Below are 22,074 nucleotides of genomic sequence, written 5' to 3' on the forward strand. Positions count from 1 at the left end.
CAGAATCTCATACTCATTTTTCATTCTACTGTATGGATATAATTGCTTATTTAGGATAAATACACACTTGTAGATAGACAGACCTCAGGGAAAAAAGAAAAGATCATTTAAAATATTTGCAGTACTTACATCTCTTGAGTCAATAGCTGCATACATAATATCCATCCAGCCTTTAAATGTAGCCTGTAAACAGTACACACCTGTTTAAGCATTCTAAAGACAATTCATCTAATAATTTCCAGCAACTCAGTACAGCACCAGGAAAAATTAGTAGCATTAGATTTCCAAAGTGTTTTGCCTCTTGGCTTTCTATTCAGCTGCTCATCAGATATACTGCTGTGTATCCCATTACTTTGTATTAGATGTGAACATTTTAAGCAGTATTATTAACTTATTTCTAACTAACAAAAATTATAGAAGGCATTTTAGTTCATGAAATCATATCAACTGCAAGAACTATGTACAGCTGGGTGTATAGCCTTATGTAACTGAGTTGCCACCAATTAAGACTAATTTGTAGTTCTTCTGTCCCAAGTCAGAAAGGTGGCAACAAAATGGAACCAAAAATTTGATCATCTCGAAAAAGGTGTTTTCCTATAATCAGACTATACATTGAAAGATTTTACCTAGTTTAGTAATTCTATATTCACTTTAAATATAATATATTGTGCTTTACAGAGCCTAGATGCCTCATACATTCTGAGATAAAGTAGGAAGTGTTTCATGTGCATTGAATATTTAATATGCCTCATAAATGGCAGCATTTATTGAAATTTTGGAGGTATTTCCTCTGCCTAAAGTCTGCACATTTTTATATTTGACAGTGAAGTGTAGATTGCTTCATCAGAATGTTTGAAACAGAAAGTAATTTACTCTGTTGTGGCAATTAGTTCTCTTTCAACTAGGCAACATCTCCAAGTAGAAATTTTTGGCCAGTTGTGTCCAAAAATAGAGAAAAAAAAAAAAAAAAGGAAATAATTCTATGTTATTTAATCCTCATTACAATTCTGCAAAACAAGACTGCAGATCTTTGGTTCCTTCATTTTCCTTGCCACAGAAACCAGTTGCAGGATAGAATCAGGAATGGAACACTCTTCATCCATGTTCTTTTACTGTATCACCATCATCTTCAGCTTTCATTTCTAGTGGAAGTTTCCAAAAACCTTTTTTTTTATGCAGGACACAGAGCTGCAAATCCAGTGTGCAGCAACTTTCACATCTCGGGGTCAACACAAGAAATGTAAAGCTCAGGTAACTAACAGCATGATGGTGAAATCAAAATGTAGTATCAGAGGACTAATAAATCAAGAATAAATCTGAAACAAGAAACAGTCAGCTGAAGAACTTAAAGTCCTCGTGGAATACTTGGACTGCAAGGGATTAGGAGAGGTAGATAAGGTCTATTTATGTAATTACTAATATATGCTTAACTTGTTCTCAAAGGCTTTTAATGGTGAATACACTACAACCTTATAAAAAGTCTGGCACTTCCTTTTATTCTTTCCTAATGCTTACATCTTTTTCTTGCCATTTAAGACTCACTTGTCATAGCCATTACATATCTGGAGAACTGCAGGAATCACCTTCATGCAGCATCTCTTACTTTTTGCAAGTTAGTTGTTGCTGTCCTTCTTTTTTAGGTAGTGATCACTGTTCCTTCCGTCTTCCCATGCAACTCTTGTTTTCCAGAACTCTGATCCCTCTCCTTATTTTTCTCTGAGCTCTATTGCACTAATTAATCTCTTGCAACAGCAACCAAAACAGGATTCAGTATTTCATCTAAAAGGGTCTAAATAGGGCAAGATGATTACATCATGTCCTACAGTGCTACTTTTGTTTCTGTCTTGGTACGTTATTTGCATTTTTTGGAATATTAAGACTTGAAATGAACACTTCAGTCTGAAACACCATGTGAAAATAATGGGCACACTTTTACTTCAGAAAGATCATGCAAATGATGGAGTGGCACTTGGCAAAATGTGTGCTGTTGCATCAGATTCAGACTCATGATGATCTTTGCATATCATCCTCCAGGCAAAACAGAATAATTATTAGGTTTTTTGCAGATGTATTGGTGTAGCCTAGACTAAGTAGAGTCAATGAAAAAAGATAGACTAATTTTAAAATATTAAGCTTCACCATCATCACTGAAGTACTGCACTATAAACAAACAGTACCCTTTAACCAGTGATAGGAAATAAAGCTGAAGAACTGAGCTGTATTATTATTATTGTTTTTGTTGTTGTTGTTATTAAAAAGGAAACTTGAAAAGAGTGTAGGGTGGAAAACCAGAAATATAACGTATTGCTATCTTGTGATTTTCACAATGAGGTTCATAAAACTCTAAGATACTAAAAATGTTGAAGAAATTAAGAAAGAGAGTCAAGATATCCCATTCAGTGAAAGCATTATTCCTACTGTAAATGCATAGACCTGCTTATATTTATCTGCAATGTGTTCTCTTTCAGAGAAATAAGGTATTGTTTGTGTATTTTTGTATCCTGAAAGAAAATAACACAGAAAATGACCAAGAGATCAAATGATTCATTTCCATTTTGCATATTACCATATAAAATATAGTGTATATTCTCAGTGACACTAAATCAGGAGTAACTAATTGATTTCAAAGATTACAGCAGTATAACTGAAGTCAGCATCTGTTCCAAAGGTTTTTTTTTTCTGACAAGGAGATTTCAATGACATACATTTCAAATGCAGATTCAAATGTAGTTATAAAAAACAACAGAACAAAAATCCCCCATCTCCTTTACTAATGGTAAAAAATCATAGATTTTTTTTCCCCCTGATAAATAATTTCTTATGAAGTTCAAAATCATGCTGGAGTTTTACCACTCAATTTCTATACCAGAAAAAATCACCATGAAGATTCACATTCCCTTTTGGAGATACAATAGCATCTTGCTTTGAAAATACTAACCTGTTGGAACTTTGAAAGAACCCTAAAGTTTAAGGCTTAGAATTCAGCTTCTGATTTTTTTACCATACCCTTCAAGAGATGTATTGTCTTATTGCTATTAGTAACAGTGGAGTACAATATTGTGTTTTGTGGCTGGTTTGCCACATTTTATCCTGGTGAGCAGGATAACAGCAGGCCTCTGGGAGATTTACTTACCAAGGAATCCAAATACTAGGTTCAAAATATGCTTTAAAAGGCATAAGGCCATAAAATTATCAGGGCAGATGCCACACCTCTTTGTGTACACCAGCCTCTTCCTCTTCACTCAGTGGTGCATGACAACTGTGAAGGGAATTTCTCCAGCAGATCTGTCTCTGCTTTCATGCTTCTCTTTAGGGACAGAGAAATACTCAAGCAACTTCAGACCAAGAAATGAAAAAAGAAGCTTGAAGATCCACATAAAAAAATATGATCTACACCATATTAAAGCAGAAAAAAAATCTTACAGAAGAAATGTGTACTTATATGACTGATGGCATGAATAATTATACTCCAACTTCAAATTATGTAAGAATTCTGGAAAACAGTTTGATCAACAAAGTCCATAAAACTTATTTTTATCAATGACATGTATTGTTAGGCTGTATTTTTGGGCAGAAAGGATTATAACATTGCTATAATACTAAAGATTTTCCACACAAAAATGCCTCCCATGAAAGAAAAAACCCAAGAAATGTCAACCAAAAATAAGGTAATGTTTTTTCCCTAGGCCCCTCATAAAAGAAAGTAATTCACCAGCACTGCCAAGTAAACTCAAGAAAGAGCTTGTTAGAAAGTTCCTTTTGCTTGAAGTCACTATCAGACATTTGCATTTTTTGAGCCCAGAATACTTCTTTCTGAAATTATCTCTCTGCTTTTGAGTGTTTCTGTGTGAAAGACATATGTCTCTTTTCCATGTCACCCTTAAAAAAAGAAGAGTTTTCTGTGATGAACACACCCATATACTGCCAGAGACATTAAAAAAAAAAAATTCAGTTTTTCATTTGTGTCTTTCCCAGAATAATAAAACCCTCAGTGCCTTGGTTTGAAGTTCTTTTGGCTTGTTTTCATTTCAATTTTTTTGTCATAAAAATGGTTCTAACTCCCATTAGTATTCACTCCAATTTGTGATACAGATAGTAAGGTTATGGTTCTTGTAACCCAGAAAAGCTGAAGGGGTTTACAGCATTCTCTGGCTGACTCAAAGGGCATGAGCCAGAGGGCAGAATGGAGAATGGAAATAATGAGGAATAAGAGGAAGCTTTCTCTATTTATTTTCTAGCCTCCTGGCCTGGTATCAGTAATTCATGCACTGATACTCTTCACAGAAATTGTTATTAGAAAAATGGCATTGACCTCCCTGGGGTTATTTTCTCAGGTCCAGCATGACTAAAAGTCTCTGCCTGAGCTTGCTGAGGTGCAGAACCAAATGAATTCCGTAGAAAGGCCATTAATGCTCACTTCAGGCAAACAGAAAGCATATCCACTTGCAACCATGGTTTTATAATCAGATTTTTCAGGCTCAGTATATCACTTTAGGCCAACTGCTAAACTTTCAAAAGCTTTGTTTCTGACACAGTAATGTGTACCTCTAACTGAGTCATTCTTTAGCATTTAGCTTTCTTTCTATTGCTGCAAGCCGTTTAGGAAGAGTAGGAAAATCTAGGGCTATGACATACCTATTCAAGTCTCATGTTTGTTTTGACATGATGGCTTTGGAGGCCTGTTCCAGAGTTTGATCCAAAGTACTTCATATATCAAACAGAAAATCACCTTATCAGTCTTTTTTGATTGAGAAAGCAATGTAAGAATCTCAAACAGTTATGAATTGTGGCCTTGTTTTCTTAAAGGTGAAAAAACATAGATTCTCTACATTTTAGTGCATTAACTGAAAATCAAGCTGATATTATTCTTTCTCAGTCCTAGGGCTCTTATAATTCCATAACAGCAAAATCACTCCTGCTGGCTTACTTACCAAACCCTAAAAGATGCAGGGATGATGTTCTGTCCAATGACAGAAATGCCCCGGTTTTTTCTGCTATGTCAAACAAAAAGGTCTTGATGATTTTACAAGCATTTTAGCAACACAGAAAAATTAAGTGCTGTTCTCATGGACTTTCTACTCACACAAAAAATCCTCCACCATTACATGAGGGTCTCATGCTCCTGCAAGATCTCTACATTGTAGATACTGCACAAACCAACAGGCTTGTCCTCCATGAGAGCTAGGTCTCTCTGTGGTAGGTCTAGATGAATTTTTCCTTTGGAATTGTGGGAATGATTGGCAAATTTCTCCTAATTTGCCTCCCAAAAAAGCCAATAATTTAAGAATCTAAGTCTTCCTGTAAGGAAATATTTGTGTCTTTTCAATAAATAGAAGATGAAGTAATCTGTGCATAGCCAGGACACTGAAATAGCAAGTAGCTGAGGGGTGCTGATTGCAGCCACGGAGGCAGGAAAGAAGTGAACCTGGAATAATGACTTGTGTCCCAGAGTAGAATAGGTTACTACTAGAAGGAGAGTTGCAAACTACTTGGAAAGAGTTCTTCTGTGTGTGTCTTGTTTCTCCTGAACACCTGTAATGAAGCATTCTGACTCCCTGGGTGAGTAGACTTCATAAATAAGGCAAAGTAAATAAGTACTTAAGGTCTTTAGTAACCAAAATCAAATTGTATTCAGTTCAGTATTTTATTTCTTTATTACTATCGGTCCCTCTCCACTCTTTCCTGTTGTGACAGTAAAGTAAGGAATCATAATGAAATTTAAATGTACAGACTTATCAGTCACACAGGTAAGATGCTCTGTTAGCTGAGAGACTTTGCTCAGAACTCCAGTTTTAGACCTTGTGCAGGACAATGTCCATACCACTGCATCATGTTAATAATTTGTCTTACTGAGATTTTGTATAAACAACATAAAATCTGGGAACTTATTTAAAAGCAATATAAAATAAACATAGGATACTGCAGATTTAGATAGTAACCTCAAAAAAAAAACCAAACAAACAAACATAGAAGTTGCTGAAGGTACACAACATAGGTAAAAGTCCAGCATTTTTTTGATTAAAGCTGGGTGAGATTGGTAGCGTCTTCAAAATACACAGATAGACAGTGTTGTGCCTTCAATTTGTGGTATTGAAGGCATAATCTTCTAGTATCTCTCTGCATATATTTTCCTTCTTCTTCCCTCAGGTTTTGCTAAATAAAGTCTATGAGGTTCTTTTGCACAGAAGTATCAGGAAAATATTACATAGATTATAGTATCAAATGCTATTTTTCTTTTCTTATTTCTCTTCTGAATGAGAAATTGCTTTAGATTAGATCTGCCCTGGTGGCAGCCACAAACCTGAGATAAGATTTATTACTTGGAGTTCTTTGTGACTTAATCACACCAATGGAGATTTTTTTTTTTTTTCCCAGCAACTGGAAAGCCTAAAATATTTAGATACCTGAATACCATTCCTAGGTAATTCTAAAAACTTTAAAAGTTAGAAGTGGCTAAAGGACTAAGGGAACCATAAATAGGAAGTTGTGTCATTAGATGTCCTAAAGATTCTTTATTCCTCATAGTAGATTCTACTTGCTGCTATGATGAGAAGAGTAATCAATTACCTGTGTAGCAGAACTACTAAGTCACAGATAAAAATAATCAGGTGAATGTTTTGTCTCTTTGTTGCTAGAATTGCTTTTCACTACTGCTTATAAACAGGAAAAGGTATATAAAGAGTGATCACTTACTACTTGAAGCAAAGAAAGATACCCAAATCCTACATTATCAAAGTTTACTTTCACGTTTTTCCATCGGGCACTTTGATTGTTTTTTATGAGTTCCTCGCACTGACTAAAATTGTTGATTTGGTCGACTTCAAACCTTTCATCAGTGGTGGTGTTAACACAGTAGTAGAACTTCCCAGCAAACAGATTTACTCCCATGATGCTGAAAATTAGCCAGAATATAAGACAAACGAGAAGCACGTTCATGATGGATGGAATTGCTCCTAAAAGGGCATTCACAACCACCTAGTACACAAATACAGGGGGAAAGAGAAAAGAGTGTAAGCATATTTACAGCAATGCATTTTTGTATACTGTTTCACCATTCCTTAATCAATGCTTATTCAGAAACTAATACTATAAATTTTAAAGCAGTCTATTAATAACTGTAGCGTTCCACCATTCCTTTAAATTATTAACATTAGTACATGTAATGAAAAGAAAATAAGTGAGATAATGAAAATAATTAAAGAGAAGATTTGGCAGTAGTAAGATGATGCCTGACACTGACTTGTTCTAGACAAAAAAGAAAAATGTGCTAAATGAAAAATGTAAAAAGAATAAAATTCTAAAAATGAATGAAATTATAGCTTAAAAAATGTTTAAAGCAAAATGGCAACTCGTAGATTTGATCAACATAGTTTTGAAATTTAAGCTGGACATACAAATGCCATGAATCTAGAAACTAAGCTCTACATAAAAGAATTATGCGCGAATTAAAGACATCACTTTATTGCCTTATTGTTCCATGCAAGATTATAACAAAGATTAATTTCTTTGTATACAAAAGCAAGACATTTTTGCAATATGTGTCTACTTGAATCAACTGAATTTATTTCAAGCTCCAGTCTTGTTGTTTCATGAATTAAGTTAGAAATACCCTTCATTTATCTAAAAAAGGATATATTTAGGACTTCTGATTTTGCATTTTGAATTACTTTTGGGGGGGTTACCTTCTCAGATATTTGCAGGGAAGATGTCAATATATCTTATGTAGATAAAAGGTGCATTTTTCTGATATATACAGAAATTAATCACGTGTGTCTGTCAGACCTATCAAAACTTCTGTGATGAGCAATTATTTTTCCTTAAGTATCCAATTCCAGCTTCTCATTTACAAGTTATATTTTATTCAAAAGTTTACATTTTTTCTTCTGTAAACTTGTGGGACCTGGTAAGGCGGTAAAATAAAATATGCAGTAGGGTTCTGACTTTCAGTAATCTAAGTCCTGCAGCGAGGCAGGAAAGGATTGGCATGGGTATTGGAGTACATTGAGTTGTCTTAGTCCATCTCTGTTCCCTGCAATATAGATGCATTCTCCCCACTACCAACATAGCTGTGAGCAAGCTCAGAACTGCTCAGTCTTACTACCTGTATTTCACAGCCTCTAGAAGGCCTTTGGAAGAGGAACATTGTGGTTGTGTTATTCGTCACTCAGCACCCTCCTCCCCTCTTCTTCCTAAGTGTTATGGCCAGCAATTAGAACATGGTTAGAGATCTTAGGTAGAAATGTTGTTTGCAGGGCATATTTTCTGTTCCATTAGAACAGTCTCCTCCACTGCCACACAGTAGAAATGGAACCTTTCTGTAGCAGAATAATCCTTATCTTCTAAAGAACCACAGTTTTATTTTTTAAATTTAGCACTTTTTTATTTTTATTTTTTAGATTGCTTGTATTTTTGGTGATGAAAAGATCCCAGTAATAAATCTGTTGCTATTTAGCTTCATGGTATTGAGAACATAAAAATTAGAAATGGAATTAGAAATTCTGAAATTTGTTCCAAGTCTGACCTGATCTATGACACTGCATTATGCTATTGCTGCTTTGTAATTCTAGGCCAGCTAGTGTTTGTCTTTTCCCTCACTCATAAAAATGTTCCAGATGTGTTACACTGATTGAATTCCTCTGTTTAGTCTTGATGAAAAACCTGAAAATAAAGATGTCAAGAAAGAAAGATGGGGATTTAGTTCTGCAACTCAAATGAATTAAGGTTACCTCTGCTCACACATAGAATGGTTTTGCAAAAATTGAGTGCCTGTAGCAGTTACCTTTATAACAACCCTGACATCCATTGAACCACAGCACAGATCCAGAACAGGCAGCAGAATAATAACAGCAACAATAACTGTTACAACAATTGTGAATTGATAATAGTTGTAGAAAGAAGGATTTCTACAAAACGCATCAGTGCATCTTGCACTTAATCTTTAGATGAACAGGTAATGCAGTCTCACCACTGAGACTGTGGAAAGATCAGCCACATCTTCTTGGATAAAAAGAGAACAGCTTCCAGCAACTGTTCCAACAATGCTTCCAACAACTTAATTCATAGAGGTCACTGAAAACCCATCAAATGGTAATAATTTTTGGTCACTACTGACCTGGCCTGGATGCGAACTGGTGACCTAGAGATGAAAGGCTCTGTATCCTATTACCAACCCCTTGAGCTATCCAGTCCCCCTGGAAGGTTTTTTAAGAAAAGAAGAAAAGAAAATTAAAACTTTTAGAAGTTGTTTTCTGTTTGCATTTTTTTTTCTGTTTGATTTTTCCTCCTCAACAGTGTTGAGCCTATACCCCTGTCATATTTATAATGTAAAACTGTATTGCTACACGTTGGTCCGATGCTCAGCTGACTGTAAAGTCCTCCTTAGCAAGAGGTCTTTAATTTCTTCAACACATACAGTTGGAGGTAATTGCCTTAACAGTGTTTTTCTGGTTTACTTTTTTTTTTACTTTTTTTTTTGTTTGTTTGCTTTTTTGTATTTGCTTTGGGAATTAGCTGAGATATGTCAGGATAACCAGGAAATAACCTTAATATATATCCAAGATTGCACCCATACATACACAGACAACACATATAAGTTACAGCAAATGGACAGAAGAAAGGGAGAACCAATTGAAAAGTAAATTGAATGCAGAAAAGGGGTCAATTAACATTTTTTAATGAGTTAATGTAGCAAATGAAAATTGCAATTCTCATCTTGTTGGAAAGAGTCTTTAAAAGGTTAAAAGTATGTTGGCAACTACAGCTCTTATTTTTGTTTGCTCTTTAAGTCTAGATCAGACATACATGATTCAAAATGCATTTTTTATTTTAAAAGGGGCTATTTCTCTTGGGCCTATTTTCTGTTATTTCTTGTTACAGAATATAATGCCAGTAAATGGAAAAAAGACGTTTGCATAGCTGTTTCTTTGGTTCTATAAATTACCTATGCATTTCCTTAAGGCTGGGATGTTGCTGGTCAGGCTGACTCCAGTGAGCAAAGCTGCAAAAGCCCAAGTTGATTCTGCTTGTTCACCTTCCTATAGCTTCAGGTAGGTGGAACAGCAATAAGAACAAGTGAGAAGCAACACCTGATGCCCTAAAAAGACAAAGGAGCTCTAGACTATTTTACATTTCAGTCAACGTTCATCCAGGGGGAAAAAATCATTGTGGGAAAACATGTCTCCTCTAGAAGAAAACAGTATTTCATATGTATATATATATATATATACACACACAATTTTTCATGCTTAAATTTATGTAACATTTATCTTCCAATATCAGATTTATATATAAGAGAATTGCTGCAATACTAATTGTATGTCCTCTCTTCTGGCCAATATGACTTGCTGTCGAGGCAAATTAGTAATCCAGATGTTTTTGTTGGCTGCTGTTTGTATCTTCTTTTGAAATAATCTTCAGAGAAAACAGTAAAAACTGGACCAAAAAAATCAGTTTTTGTGTCAGAACCATTCATTTGTGTAAAATGAGGATTGTACAAAACACCAGCTTATTCCTGCTGTATGAATAGAATATAAGGAAGCTTTACTAGATTGACCCCTGCTGTGGGAGACATAGCTGAACACATAGTGAGATATAAATGTATTTTAGTTGCCAGGGGAAAGTATTTTCCATGGATCCTGACACCTCAGCTGCCACAGACTTTGCAGGAATTCCTACATTGGAGCTGAGTAATGGATATATCAGAGCCTCCTGAAATCTGTAAACAAACAAGGAAAGATCTTTAGTAGTACTTATTCACTTTTCCCATAACTTTTGCAGATTCTGTGTAGAAGTTCCTAACTCTCTTCCTGGTGCAAACGAGGAGGAAGTTACCATCTTTGGGATGGAAAGAGAGATTACAGGACTGTGTGGAACATTCTTTCTACTCAAAATTAAGAAGTACTTTATTTGCCTCCACTTGAAAGGTATGAACTTTGTAATTTTATGCCTAAATAGGAAAAGTCCCCAAGGAGCTGCCATAGAGAACATTTGCAGTGAGAGATGCAGAAGTGAGCAAGGAGACACTGGTCTGGATTCTTGGTGCAGCACATAGGTAAGACTGCTGGAATGGCAGGAGGTACACCATGAGTGGACACAGATGTAGGCACAGGGGACAATGGGATCTGCATTGACCACATGCTCATAGTGAAGGACCTGGAGGACAGCACACAAGGAAGTCAAGAAGACTCTGAAACCATGCTGACTTGACCAAGTGGGTATCAAGTAACAGACAAGTGTATTCTCTCAAACTGTGGAAGAGTTGAGGCAAGGGAAGAAAGCACATAATAACTGTATGTAAAATAAAAAAAACAATTATCCCCGGCAGGGGATCAAAAGAGCATCTGAGGTAGACCATGAAGAAAACCACTCCTTAATCAAAAAGATTATCTATCTGATGCTGTAATAATGGCTTTCTGTTCTCCCTAGTACTGTAAAATTGATGATGGAAACTGCCTTTTTCTGAAATTAGAGGAGCCTCTTCCACAAGTCATAACACAGCAGAGAGTGGGTGGGATTGGAGGAAACGCTTATGGGGCTCAGTTTAGGAGCAGCTAAGTCAGTTGCAAATGTTTATCACAAAAGCAAGGGAGGTAGTGGACCTGAGGGCCAGCAGACAGAATAAAAACACGGCCCAGTGCTGAGGATTAAGAGTCACCTTCAGCAGAGGCTCTGGATTTCTGCCACAGTTGCGCAGTGTGAAGTTTGGAGGTGCCCATGAATGAGGATAACTGGCAATGCAGTACAGGAAAAATATTCCCACATAAGACATCCTGTCTCATCTGAGTGCATACATGGAGTTGGATTGAAGATGGCTGTTGGGAGGGGAAGGTTAAAACTGGAAGATTTGGTGAAGAGAGAATACTTTCTCTCAAAGTGAACTTGCAGCTGAGAATGCTAAGCATGTCAGTGTGGGAAAACTCCATTTATTATGCCTAGTGTTGTTTATCCTCTGCCTGTTTGGAGAAGCAGAATTCCTGTGTAGACATAATACACTCTCAGAGACATGCTTGAGCCTCCTCTGGGAGACAGAGAGCTCATAAAAGCACAGCCTTGTGATAAGCTGTGCATGCACAAAGCCCTTTCATATATTGGGGCAGGCTGCGGGTCCTGCTGTCCCCACGAGGATGAAGTAACCCTAAGGGAGCTTGTGTGCCTGTGTGTCTCTGCCTCCCAGCTCTGCTGGCAAGGTAATGAAATAAATTCACTCTTGGCATTTGAGCTGTGTTTTGCTGGTCACCCTGGTTACCTGTGGATTCACACAATGGCTATCTAAGGATAAAAGTTCTTTATAGTGAAAGGATAAAGTATATGTACTTTGCCACAGCACTATTGGAGATGAGAGTTTTATTCACAGATAATAAGGAAAATTTATCCCATTTTATCAATGTTTATATCAGGTGAAAAACATTTGTGATATCGCAGCCTAGCAGATTAGGACAAAACTGGAAAGGAAGAAAGAGAGAGAAGGAATTGAGAGATTCATTGCAATAATTCTTTTACCTCAAAACTAGAAATTTTGTCATTGAATAGCTTGGAGTGGCACCCTGGGAAGAAGCATGCTGCATCTGCTTGGTGATCAGCTGTGAACTGGCTGTAGAGGCAACAGTGAATGAAAATTAGGTATATCTGTGAGAGAAACTGCAACCTACTTGACATGATCCAAGTAATGGTTACAGAGGAACTAGGAGACCTAAAAATGTAGAATAATCTAAGTAATTCAAACTTTCTCATTTTCAATTAATTACTCCTATTTTGTCTCAATGGATTTTTTGCAATAAACTAATTTTCATAAGTTTGTCCCACAAATGGAAATCAGAGTGGTACACCGTGCACCATGTTGATATGAATGTATGATCTATAATCCACTAACTACATGCTATTGTTCCAGTATTTACCTGACTGAAAAAAAAAAGAAAAAATTTAAACCACAAACCTCCCTAAAACCCTTCTATCAATTATGAATTTCCCTTAACCCAACTTAAAGCTGTTGTTGCCATTTTTGCACATCTGAGAAGAGTCTGGCTTTGTCTCTTACCTACCTTCCAACCCAAATTACAGGTAATTAATGGATTTTGCCATTAATAGGCACAGAGTAAAAAAACTGGTTTCTACTTTTGCTGCACAGTTTGCCCTAATTCTATGTGTGTTCATATATTTTATTTTTAATGACATGACCTAGGATTATGTAAGGTCAGAATTAAGTAACATTTAGAAAAATTTTTAGAAAAGTTATAAGAAATTTGAAAATATAAAAACTTCCTTATTTTAGCATGTAAACTAATGTTTATCTCTAAGTCACAATCACTAAAATATTAGTAAACCAAAAGTTTGGAGAAGTAAATTATGATGGTGGGAGTATACTATTATTTAAATCAATTTTAAAAAAGCAAAAAATGTTGTTTTCTGAAAGAAACAATGAATGCATTTTGTCAGTGTTAGGCATGACAAGCACCTTGTGTGAACCAGTTGAAAAAAATTATTTATGACAGTGTCTTCAATTTTTTGAGTAAAAGGAAGACTGTATTGGGAATATACAGTGAAGATTATTAGAAAAAGTACCATTTAAAGCAATGATTGTAAAAAAAGTTGGACTTAACTGAGAGTATGCAAAGTCAGGCAGGTGGAAAGAACCAAAAAGACCTGTCAAGGAGTTACAAGTAAATCTTAGTCTGAACAATAATGAGCAAATAAAGCTGAAATAAGAGATAAAAGGTCTCAGAGGGCAAGAAAATCACTCCCTGAACAAGACAATTGCTGTATTTTCTACTTTTTCGTAACTGTTACTGTACAAGTGCACCTGACTGGAGAATGCTTCTCAGAGTGAATTTTGTCTTCAAGGAAAGCAAAATACTTTCTCAAACAATGCACCAGCTATTTTTATAACACTTGGTGCTGGAGAAATTTCATACTGTTGGGTCGTGAGTTTATATCTTGGAACGCCACAACTGTTAGCAGAGAGGTTCAGCTAGGTGATCCTGAAGTTCTGTTCTAGCTTCAATAAGAAAATTTAACTTGCTTAAAGTAGCAACACTAGCATTTCTTGTTCACTTAACAGTCCACTAAAAGCAAGCTACACTGTGGATTTACCAGAAGATGAGTTTCTGGAGCAGCCTGATTCTGTTTCTCGCCAGAAATCAAGTGTGCAAAAAGTACTTTTGAAGACAATATAGAAGAAAAGACATAATTTTACATAATGTACTATAAAGTAAAATGATTATCTGCCAAGCAATAAACCACTCCATTAGTTTGAGAAGACCTGGTAAACATTGTAAAGAGACATGAACATGAAACCAGAGCAGTTACTTGATGTGGGAATAGTATCTTTGTATTTCACTGGATGCAGTAAAAAACCCAACTTCTTGCCCTCCTTGTGGCATTCATGAAATGTTATCAACTTTTACGTGCCCTGTAACATTTTCAATTAAAATGCAAACTATATTATGTATCCCGTTCACATTTTTTTTAAAATTTTGATCCTAACAGTAAGGGTTTTCTGTAAGATAAAACAAATAGGAAACTGGAAAAAAACTGTATAATTTTCAGTTATATAAAGTAACTCTTCAAAAGTTCTCTTCGTATTGTAGAATTACAGTCTAAGAAATACTAAGATGTTTCCTCCATGATTTATGAACATCTATATAGACAGACTTCAAAGTTTTTAAAATTTTTAAATTGCCTTTCAGGAGACACAATACATCTAATAGACTTTTGTCAAAACTCAAAGTTAATGATAAGATCACAGTCCTCAAAAAGTCCTTCCAAGTGCATGATGTTTAGATCAAAAAAATATATTCCTCTATTTTTAAGAGAAATTTGCAGAAAATATTCACTCACTTCCTTGAGAGTGAATACATAATTCTTAACTGTGAGGTGAGGTGCTAAACTTACACTGAACGTGGTTGCTACTGATGCATCATTTACACTGCAGCTATAAAAACCCCTGCATTAGTGACACCCCCTGCAGTTTGTGCTTGCAAGGCTTGTAGTTCTAGCCAGTGGATTTTGCTAACCATTCTAGTGAATGCAAAATTTTTATATCACTGACATGTCCCCTGCAGGACATTTTTATACCCCAAGAAAGATAATACTCTTACTGGGATTTGGTAAAAACATTTTGAAAACTAGTGTCCAAGAATGGCCAAAGAAGACTGAATTCAGATTCCAAGAAGGGATTTTATATGTTATATATTGTGTGTATACACTTGGAGTGATTTACTTAATGTAACATATAGGGTGTTTTAAATTACTCAAAAATCTTAAACTGCAATTATATAAATCTCTGCTGTTGTGACTATTCAGATCACAGTATTTTGGCGTGTGCTTAATGTATTAAGAGTAAAATTCAAAAATTTCTTCAGGTTATTTTGAATATATTTGGTATAAATTGAGTAATAGGGTAAAGCATAGATCTTTCCAAAACAATATAAAAGCCAGATTCAAAATTTTAAAGAAAACCAATTTTTATCTCTGTTAAAAAACAATTAAAAATCTTAAAATAGCTGAAAAAAATACCCATTTGCTCATTTTCATGTTTTTTTCTTCAACAATGAAATTTCAAAAAGTTATTTCCAAAGATTTAAAGCAATTGAGAAGCAGTGGAGGATGAATATATAGAATCTACTTTTACTGGTACTGGGATTTGCAGATGAGGTTGTCTTTCCTCCTAACCCTTAATATACAATGTAGAGATTAGTCAGACTGTACTCATTAGGGGTAGAAAAGGGGGAAATACTGGACCCAAAATAGAGGTAAGGGCAGGAACCAGGGGTCCACCCCATCCAAGCTGAAACATATCCTATATGAAATAGAAATGTATAGCCTGTTATTGGTTGTGAATCTGTAATGACAGACACTTGATGCTATGTTTTATAACTCAATTATATGAGAAATGTTTCTTTCAGACTAATGAAGTTTTGAGTACTCTTGAAAAAGCCTCATTTCCACTTTCCTGGTAAGGGAATCTAAGGAATAGCCATTGAATTTTAGAGGGAATTTAAGACACCAAATACTCTAATTTAGATTTAAAAAGGTATGAAATTGGACTGGAAATTTGAAATACAGTAAATGTTTAAAGCCATCAGCCAGAAATATGCATAAGGCATGCAAAACTGAAAGTGCAAGTGGATTTCAGATTGTTTGCTGCCTTCTACTATTTCTCTAATAAATCAAGCACGGCATGACATGCTTTATTTTGTGAAGTTAGACACAAATGCATGCTTTATTGTCACTTATTCTCTAACTCAGCAAAGCAAATGTACTCCGTGTTCTACATTTTCAAGTAGCACACCAATTCAGAACTAGCGCAAAAGCATTGTACTGCCAGTACTCAAAAGCTAAACAAAAAGCAATGGGTATATTCAAATCTCAGTTTGCAGCTACTTCTGCTTAGGACATACACTAATTGAGATGAGAATATAAACCCTAAGACAGAAATTTAAATTAAATTAAAGCAATCCTTTACTTTGCCTTCCAGCATCTGGGTGGAGTTGGTTTTGAGATTCAATATAGAAAGTAGTAAAATTTCTCAAAATTCAGTATACCAGCAGATATTCTAAATGCCTTTAAGATGGAAAAATTCACTTCTGTGCCTAAGGCAAGCACAAGCTATGGATCGCCTGTACCCTGTTTTGGTGCAAGTGATTCATATACTCACGTTGGAAAGAGAATTATGAAACAGCATAAATATAAAATTAATTGTAACTAAAGAGTATAGCTGAAGAATTCTAAGAATGTAACTTAAAATCTGAAGTGTGTTTCGTATTTAGGCATAACAGAATAGTCATTAGTATGTACTGACTGTGTAAAATGCTGCACTCTTCCAATTCACCAGAATGAAAAACTTATTTAAGAGAAACATTGATTGAATTAAAGCAGTTGAGTACTTGGCAAATTGTTTTACAAAATGATGCAGAGCTTCTTATATCCACAGCCTCTTGTGGAATACTTCAGATATTTTACATTTTCAGTGCAAAATTTGCACAGTTTTGAGCATGGGTAAACATTAAAATTTAAATACATGCTGAATAAAAATTCTGTTTTATCACAGCTCAGTGTAGGTATGAGCAATATAAGAAAGCCAAGAGGGCTGCTTTATCTTTACTTTCTGCAGACAGAAAAAAGATTCTCTTTTTATGAATTCTTATGCAATGAACTCGGTTTCTGAGAAGATTTCAGTTTGACTATAGTCTTATGAGCTGGTCAATTATTTATCATTTGAACATTTTTACTGTTCGTGAGTCATTCATAAAGTAATGCCAACGACTGTCAGTGAGCTGTTTTGAATACTTGCCAAGTGCTTTGGAAAAAACCCACTATTTGAGAAGTGCAGGTAGTGACTAGAAGGCCTCTGTATATTTGGCCAGTCAAATCTGCTAAGTGACTGGAATCAGGCACATCATTGACTGTCATTAATATTGGAGGATAGAGCTGAAGCCTATTTCCTTCTCCAAGCTTCTCTGTGATTCCTAACCAGTAAATTGCTCATGAATTATTCATGTTGTGTAGCTGAAATTCTATCATATGATTGGGCTCCTGGCAGAGTTTCATAGTTATTCAGCAAGCAATAGGGGAAAGCAGTAAATAGAATTCAAGTAACAGGTACCTTAACAACAGCTTCTTTATGCATGCATATCCTAAATCTTGTAAGTGGAAAATTTGCTAAGATGATCATGTAAAGATACAGAAAAATTGAATAAAACATTTGGCAATCAATTTTAGCATCTTTTTAGAAATGGTCTTTTCTTCCAATATCATTTTAATAGCTGCATTTTTTTTTTTCCTCCCTGCATATTATCTGTACTGGTCTCCCAGTCCTCCTGCAGCTGACCAGAACATCATTAAAAACATAAAGCTGACAGCAGTTTCCCAACATTTCTCTGCCCAAAACCACATACATTTATCTGAATGTTCATGAACAGTATGTACAAAGAAAGACAAAGAGAAAATGGCTAAATCAAATAGTTGCATATTCTGTGGTACTTGACCAGCTCTTACCCTGCTGAAAATCACTTCATGAGTTTCATATAAGGAGAGAACTGTTAAAAGTCAATTTGCTGCATGAAGCTGAAGTTTATTAATTCAGTAATCATTGGTTAGCAATGTATTTTCTGCTGCATTCTGAAGTGAAGATAGGTAGTCTGCTGAATACAATTTCAGGAAAAGAATTTGAAGCTTCAGTTTGACTTCATCAATCTTAGATTTTTTTTCTAAAGATTTTGCATTGTTTCCTCTTATGTTTCCATGACGAAGGAAAAAGCATTCTCTTAAAGCACATTTCATTGACATGCATATAGAGTTAGTTTGTATTCAGTGGCTTTAAGGAACAGAAGGTATAAACAAATGAAAAAATAAGTCAAAATGCCTTCTTGAGTGAGATGAATAGTAAGCAGGGTCTCTAAATTACTCAGAGAAGCAAGAAATAACTTTATATACATTGTATTGAATATTGAATAGAGATGAGTTGAAATAAAAGAAGCATTTACCTTACAAAAATAATAACTTCATAGAGGAATCAAATAACTTGATTTGCTTTTTAAGTCAGCCAAACTCAGAAATAGATTTAAACCACTAGTGGATATGAATGTATCTGTGGTATCATCTAATGAAATTCAACGGGGTTAGATTAAAGGGGGTTTATAAAATATAATGAAAAATGAAGAAGTTCAATTTCTAGGAGAAAATATCTTTCTTAACTAATGCTAAATTAGATTCCTGTATAAATATTTTGATATATTTATCAGTAAAGAAATAAATAAAATTGTGTTACATTTTATTTATTATTAGCACTCTGCGAAGAGAGTTCGTAGTTGGCAATTTCAAAGACTCATATGAAAAACTCCTGAGATTGGCTAGAAAGTAAAGTAACCTTAATGAATATAAGTTCTATGTGATAACTGCATATGGATTTAGGTGAATGGATGAAGCTTTTTGCTTATCTGTTAGTAAAAGATATGCCATAAACGATAGTGCAGCCTTTCTGCATGGACTTGTCATTCCTTGTTGTGCATGCATGTGTTCTTTATATGCATGCATAGTTTCAGACACTTTCACGTGGTCTTACCCTCATGCCTTCAAATCGTGACAAAGCTCTTAGAGGTCTCAAAGCTCTTAGTGTCCTAAGGGACTTAATGGCACCAAGTTCAGAGTAACCCAATGCATTTGCTGTTAAGCTAACCAAAGAGACCTATACGAAAACAGGAAAGTAAAAATTATTATATGGTACATTCTACTTTACATACCATAGATGTGAGTTATACACTTCGTTAGGAGAGCCTAATTTTGGATCACTTTCTTCAGGAATAGGGAGTCTTTCAAGTTAAAAAAAAAAAAAAGAAGAAGAAAAAGAAGGAAGCAATATGAAAGGTGAATAGGAAAACAAACAAATAAAAATCTCATAAGATAACCAATATCTGGATACAATAGTACTTCTGAATTTCATCCTTTGCTACTGATCTGAGGACATTTAGAACCACAAAACCTGAATTATATTAATCTCTCATTTTTACCAATTTAGGTATTGGTCTTATTTTTTCTTTGTTTTACAATACTATTGGGGTCAGGAATTGTGGTTGATAATGTCATTTGGTCGCTCATCACTGAAAGGGAAGGGATTGAAGTTTATGTTGAGCTACACATGGGTCACAGAATAACATTGCTCCTCTGAAAATTGGTAAAAAGGATTATTTTTGTTATGGGCAGTTATACTGACTAATCCTTTTGCCTGACTGCTGAAATTATGAGCTTTAAAAGCTGACATTAACCTGGACTATGCTGTTTCTAAGACCTTAGAAGAATAGTTCCATCGGTGGAAGAATTTGACAGGCCTTTAAATATTCCATGTCCCTACATTATCTCAGTGCAAAATACTACATTCTCCATATTTGCTATGGCTCCTGTCCAAAATATTACTTTCTTTTTGTTTCCCATTTCCCCTAAATGTTCCCTCATTATGTTGTTCTAATTCCTTAACTATTTATTGGGCCAAAAATAGCATAATGTTCTCATATTCTGTTTCATTATAAGGAACAATGTGTCAGCTAAAGAGATAGGACCCTGCTCTTATTTAAAAACTAGCATTATATGTGCAATCTTTAGGTTTTAAAAGTTAACAGCTTTTCTGAACTTTTGAGTAGCTCTAGCAACTACAAAACTTGGTTCTTTTGAAACCTGAATTTATTTTTTCCAGGACATTCATTGTATTACTGAAAACTTTCAAGTTGCCATAATCTAAAGGAATATGAAAGAAAATACCCACATTTGTAAATCCAGCATTTATCATGAAGTAATTCAGACACTTTAATATGTGCTATACCTTCACATAATGATGTATTCACATTTTCACATTCACAAAATGACTGTTTGGGATAGTATGATTTAAACAATGTCAAATACTAAACAAAATTAGTTTAAAAAATGAACAGCTGCTTCTGCTTGCATGCTCATTCAAGCTTTTTTGTTGTAGGTGCCACTTTGGTACCCATTTTGAGAATTTCAATACTAAAGAGCAAAGTGTTTTCTGAGAGTGGGTACTTTCTTTGTATGAAACACAGCTATCTGTAGCTGTATATGTGGAGTTGAATCCTCAATATATTTAAACCATGATGAACACAAATCAAAAATGTTGTAAACACCCATTAAAAAAAAAAACAAGAAAAAAAACCAAACTGAAGAAAATTAATTGTTCTGATGCTCTAATCAGCCCTTGTATGATGGGAACACATTGAAAAAGTGTTGGATTCTTGGCAATACTTTGGGAAAATAAATTCTTATAAAGATCTCTTTTTGTCTATTCAGTGTACATTTCTAAGTCATTGAAACCAGGACAAAGAGAATCTTAATTTTAAAACTGAGCTTGTTCAATACTTGGTTTTTGTATATGTTATACCAGAAATTACTGTCTTGAAAATATAGTGACTGGTTCTGGTTTTGTAACTCTGTAGAACATAGCATTTGAGGTTCACCCACAGAAATCCATGAGCTGCAGAAACAGCATGCATTCCTGCACACTGGAGGTTATTTTTCCCCAGGCGGTATACTTAGGATATTCTTAAATGTTCCATAATTCTATCAGTAGATCAAGAAATGTTCTCTCCCATCTCACAGCACAGTACCATAGAGCTAGGACCGTGAGATAACCCTTGCAGCAAAGATTTCAAACATGCCCGTGAAGACTGCAAGCTCAGTAGAACTTACTGGACTTCAATGCTAATTCATCCCCACTACCAGTGCTAGAGATATATCTTGCTTTCCTTGAGGAGCCCTAATTTATCCACATGCCAAAATTTGTGGACATATTGTTCATTTTCTTGCCAGGGGAGTTTTGATTCAGATGGTTGTCTGGTTGTCTGGATCAGACACGCATCGGAGTGCTGGATTCAACCTAGACCACAGCAGGAGGAATGATGGGTCTGAAGGTGGGAGCGAGCAGCCCAGGCCAGAATGCAAGGCAGGATGACCTCTTTCAGCAGCAGTGTTGGGATAAACCCCCCAACTGCCTGGGGGCTCCATGCAAGGTCCTTCTGTTCTGCTGGAGAGCTTCCAGTCTCTCAACATAGCAAGGCAGTGCCGCAAGCATGAAGTGAAAGACAGAGAAACATGGAATTTGTCCAGCTACCTTATTTTTCAAATTGAAAAGTAAACTAGTTGGCATTAATAGATATTATGGCTGCAGAGAAAGTAAGTTTAAAAATTACCAGATAAATAGAAAAGTGTCACTTAGGAAATGCACTACGTACATCGACAATCAGGAAGTCCAGCCAGCACCAGGCATTAGTAAAATATGTTTGGTAGCCATAGGCCACCCACTTCAGCAGCATTTCCAGAATGAAGATGTAAGTGAAGACCTTGTCAGCGTATTCCAGCATGGTCTTGATAGTTTTACGTTGCTCAATATATATGTCTTCAAAAGCCTGTGAGTATAAACGTTCAAAGATATGTTATTTTTTGTTACTGCATGTGCATCAGGTTGTAACACAACAAGCCAAAAAAGGCAACAAAAAAGGCAGTAATATTCAAGAAATGGCAATGATATGTCATTTCTATCTAATGCTTCTTTTTCTGGTAACTCAGAATATATCT

The 22,074-nt window shown here is 35.3% G+C and overlaps 1 protein-coding gene across 16 annotated transcripts in view; it reads right to left on the bottom strand.

The window, feature by feature from the left end:
• Positions 1-22,074, bottom strand: part of LOC132330539 (sodium channel protein type 1 subunit alpha) — a 63,296-nt gene that overhangs the window by 6,323 nt on the left and 34,899 nt on the right. For 13 of the 16 annotated variants that reach the window (XM_059853025.1, XM_059853022.1, XM_059853018.1 and 10 more), the window contains 4 exons: positions 21,732-21,905; positions 19,058-19,180; positions 6,694-6,975; positions 130-183 (listed from right to left, as the gene is read on the bottom strand). In XM_059853025.1, the coding sequence (XP_059709008.1) occupies positions 130-183; positions 6,694-6,975; positions 19,058-19,180; positions 21,732-21,905 (633 nt within the window). Of the gene's footprint in view, positions 1-125; positions 184-6,693; positions 6,976-19,057; positions 19,181-21,731; positions 21,906-22,074 lie in introns of all 16 variants that reach the window. The other 3 variants (XM_059853020.1, XM_059853021.1, XM_059853024.1) reach the window with 2 other exon arrangements.

This window comes from Haemorhous mexicanus, chromosome 8 (assembly GCF_027477595.1).
Source record: "Haemorhous mexicanus isolate bHaeMex1 chromosome 8, bHaeMex1.pri, whole genome shotgun sequence".
NCBI classification, from domain to species: domain Eukaryota; kingdom Metazoa; phylum Chordata; class Aves; order Passeriformes; family Fringillidae; genus Haemorhous; species Haemorhous mexicanus.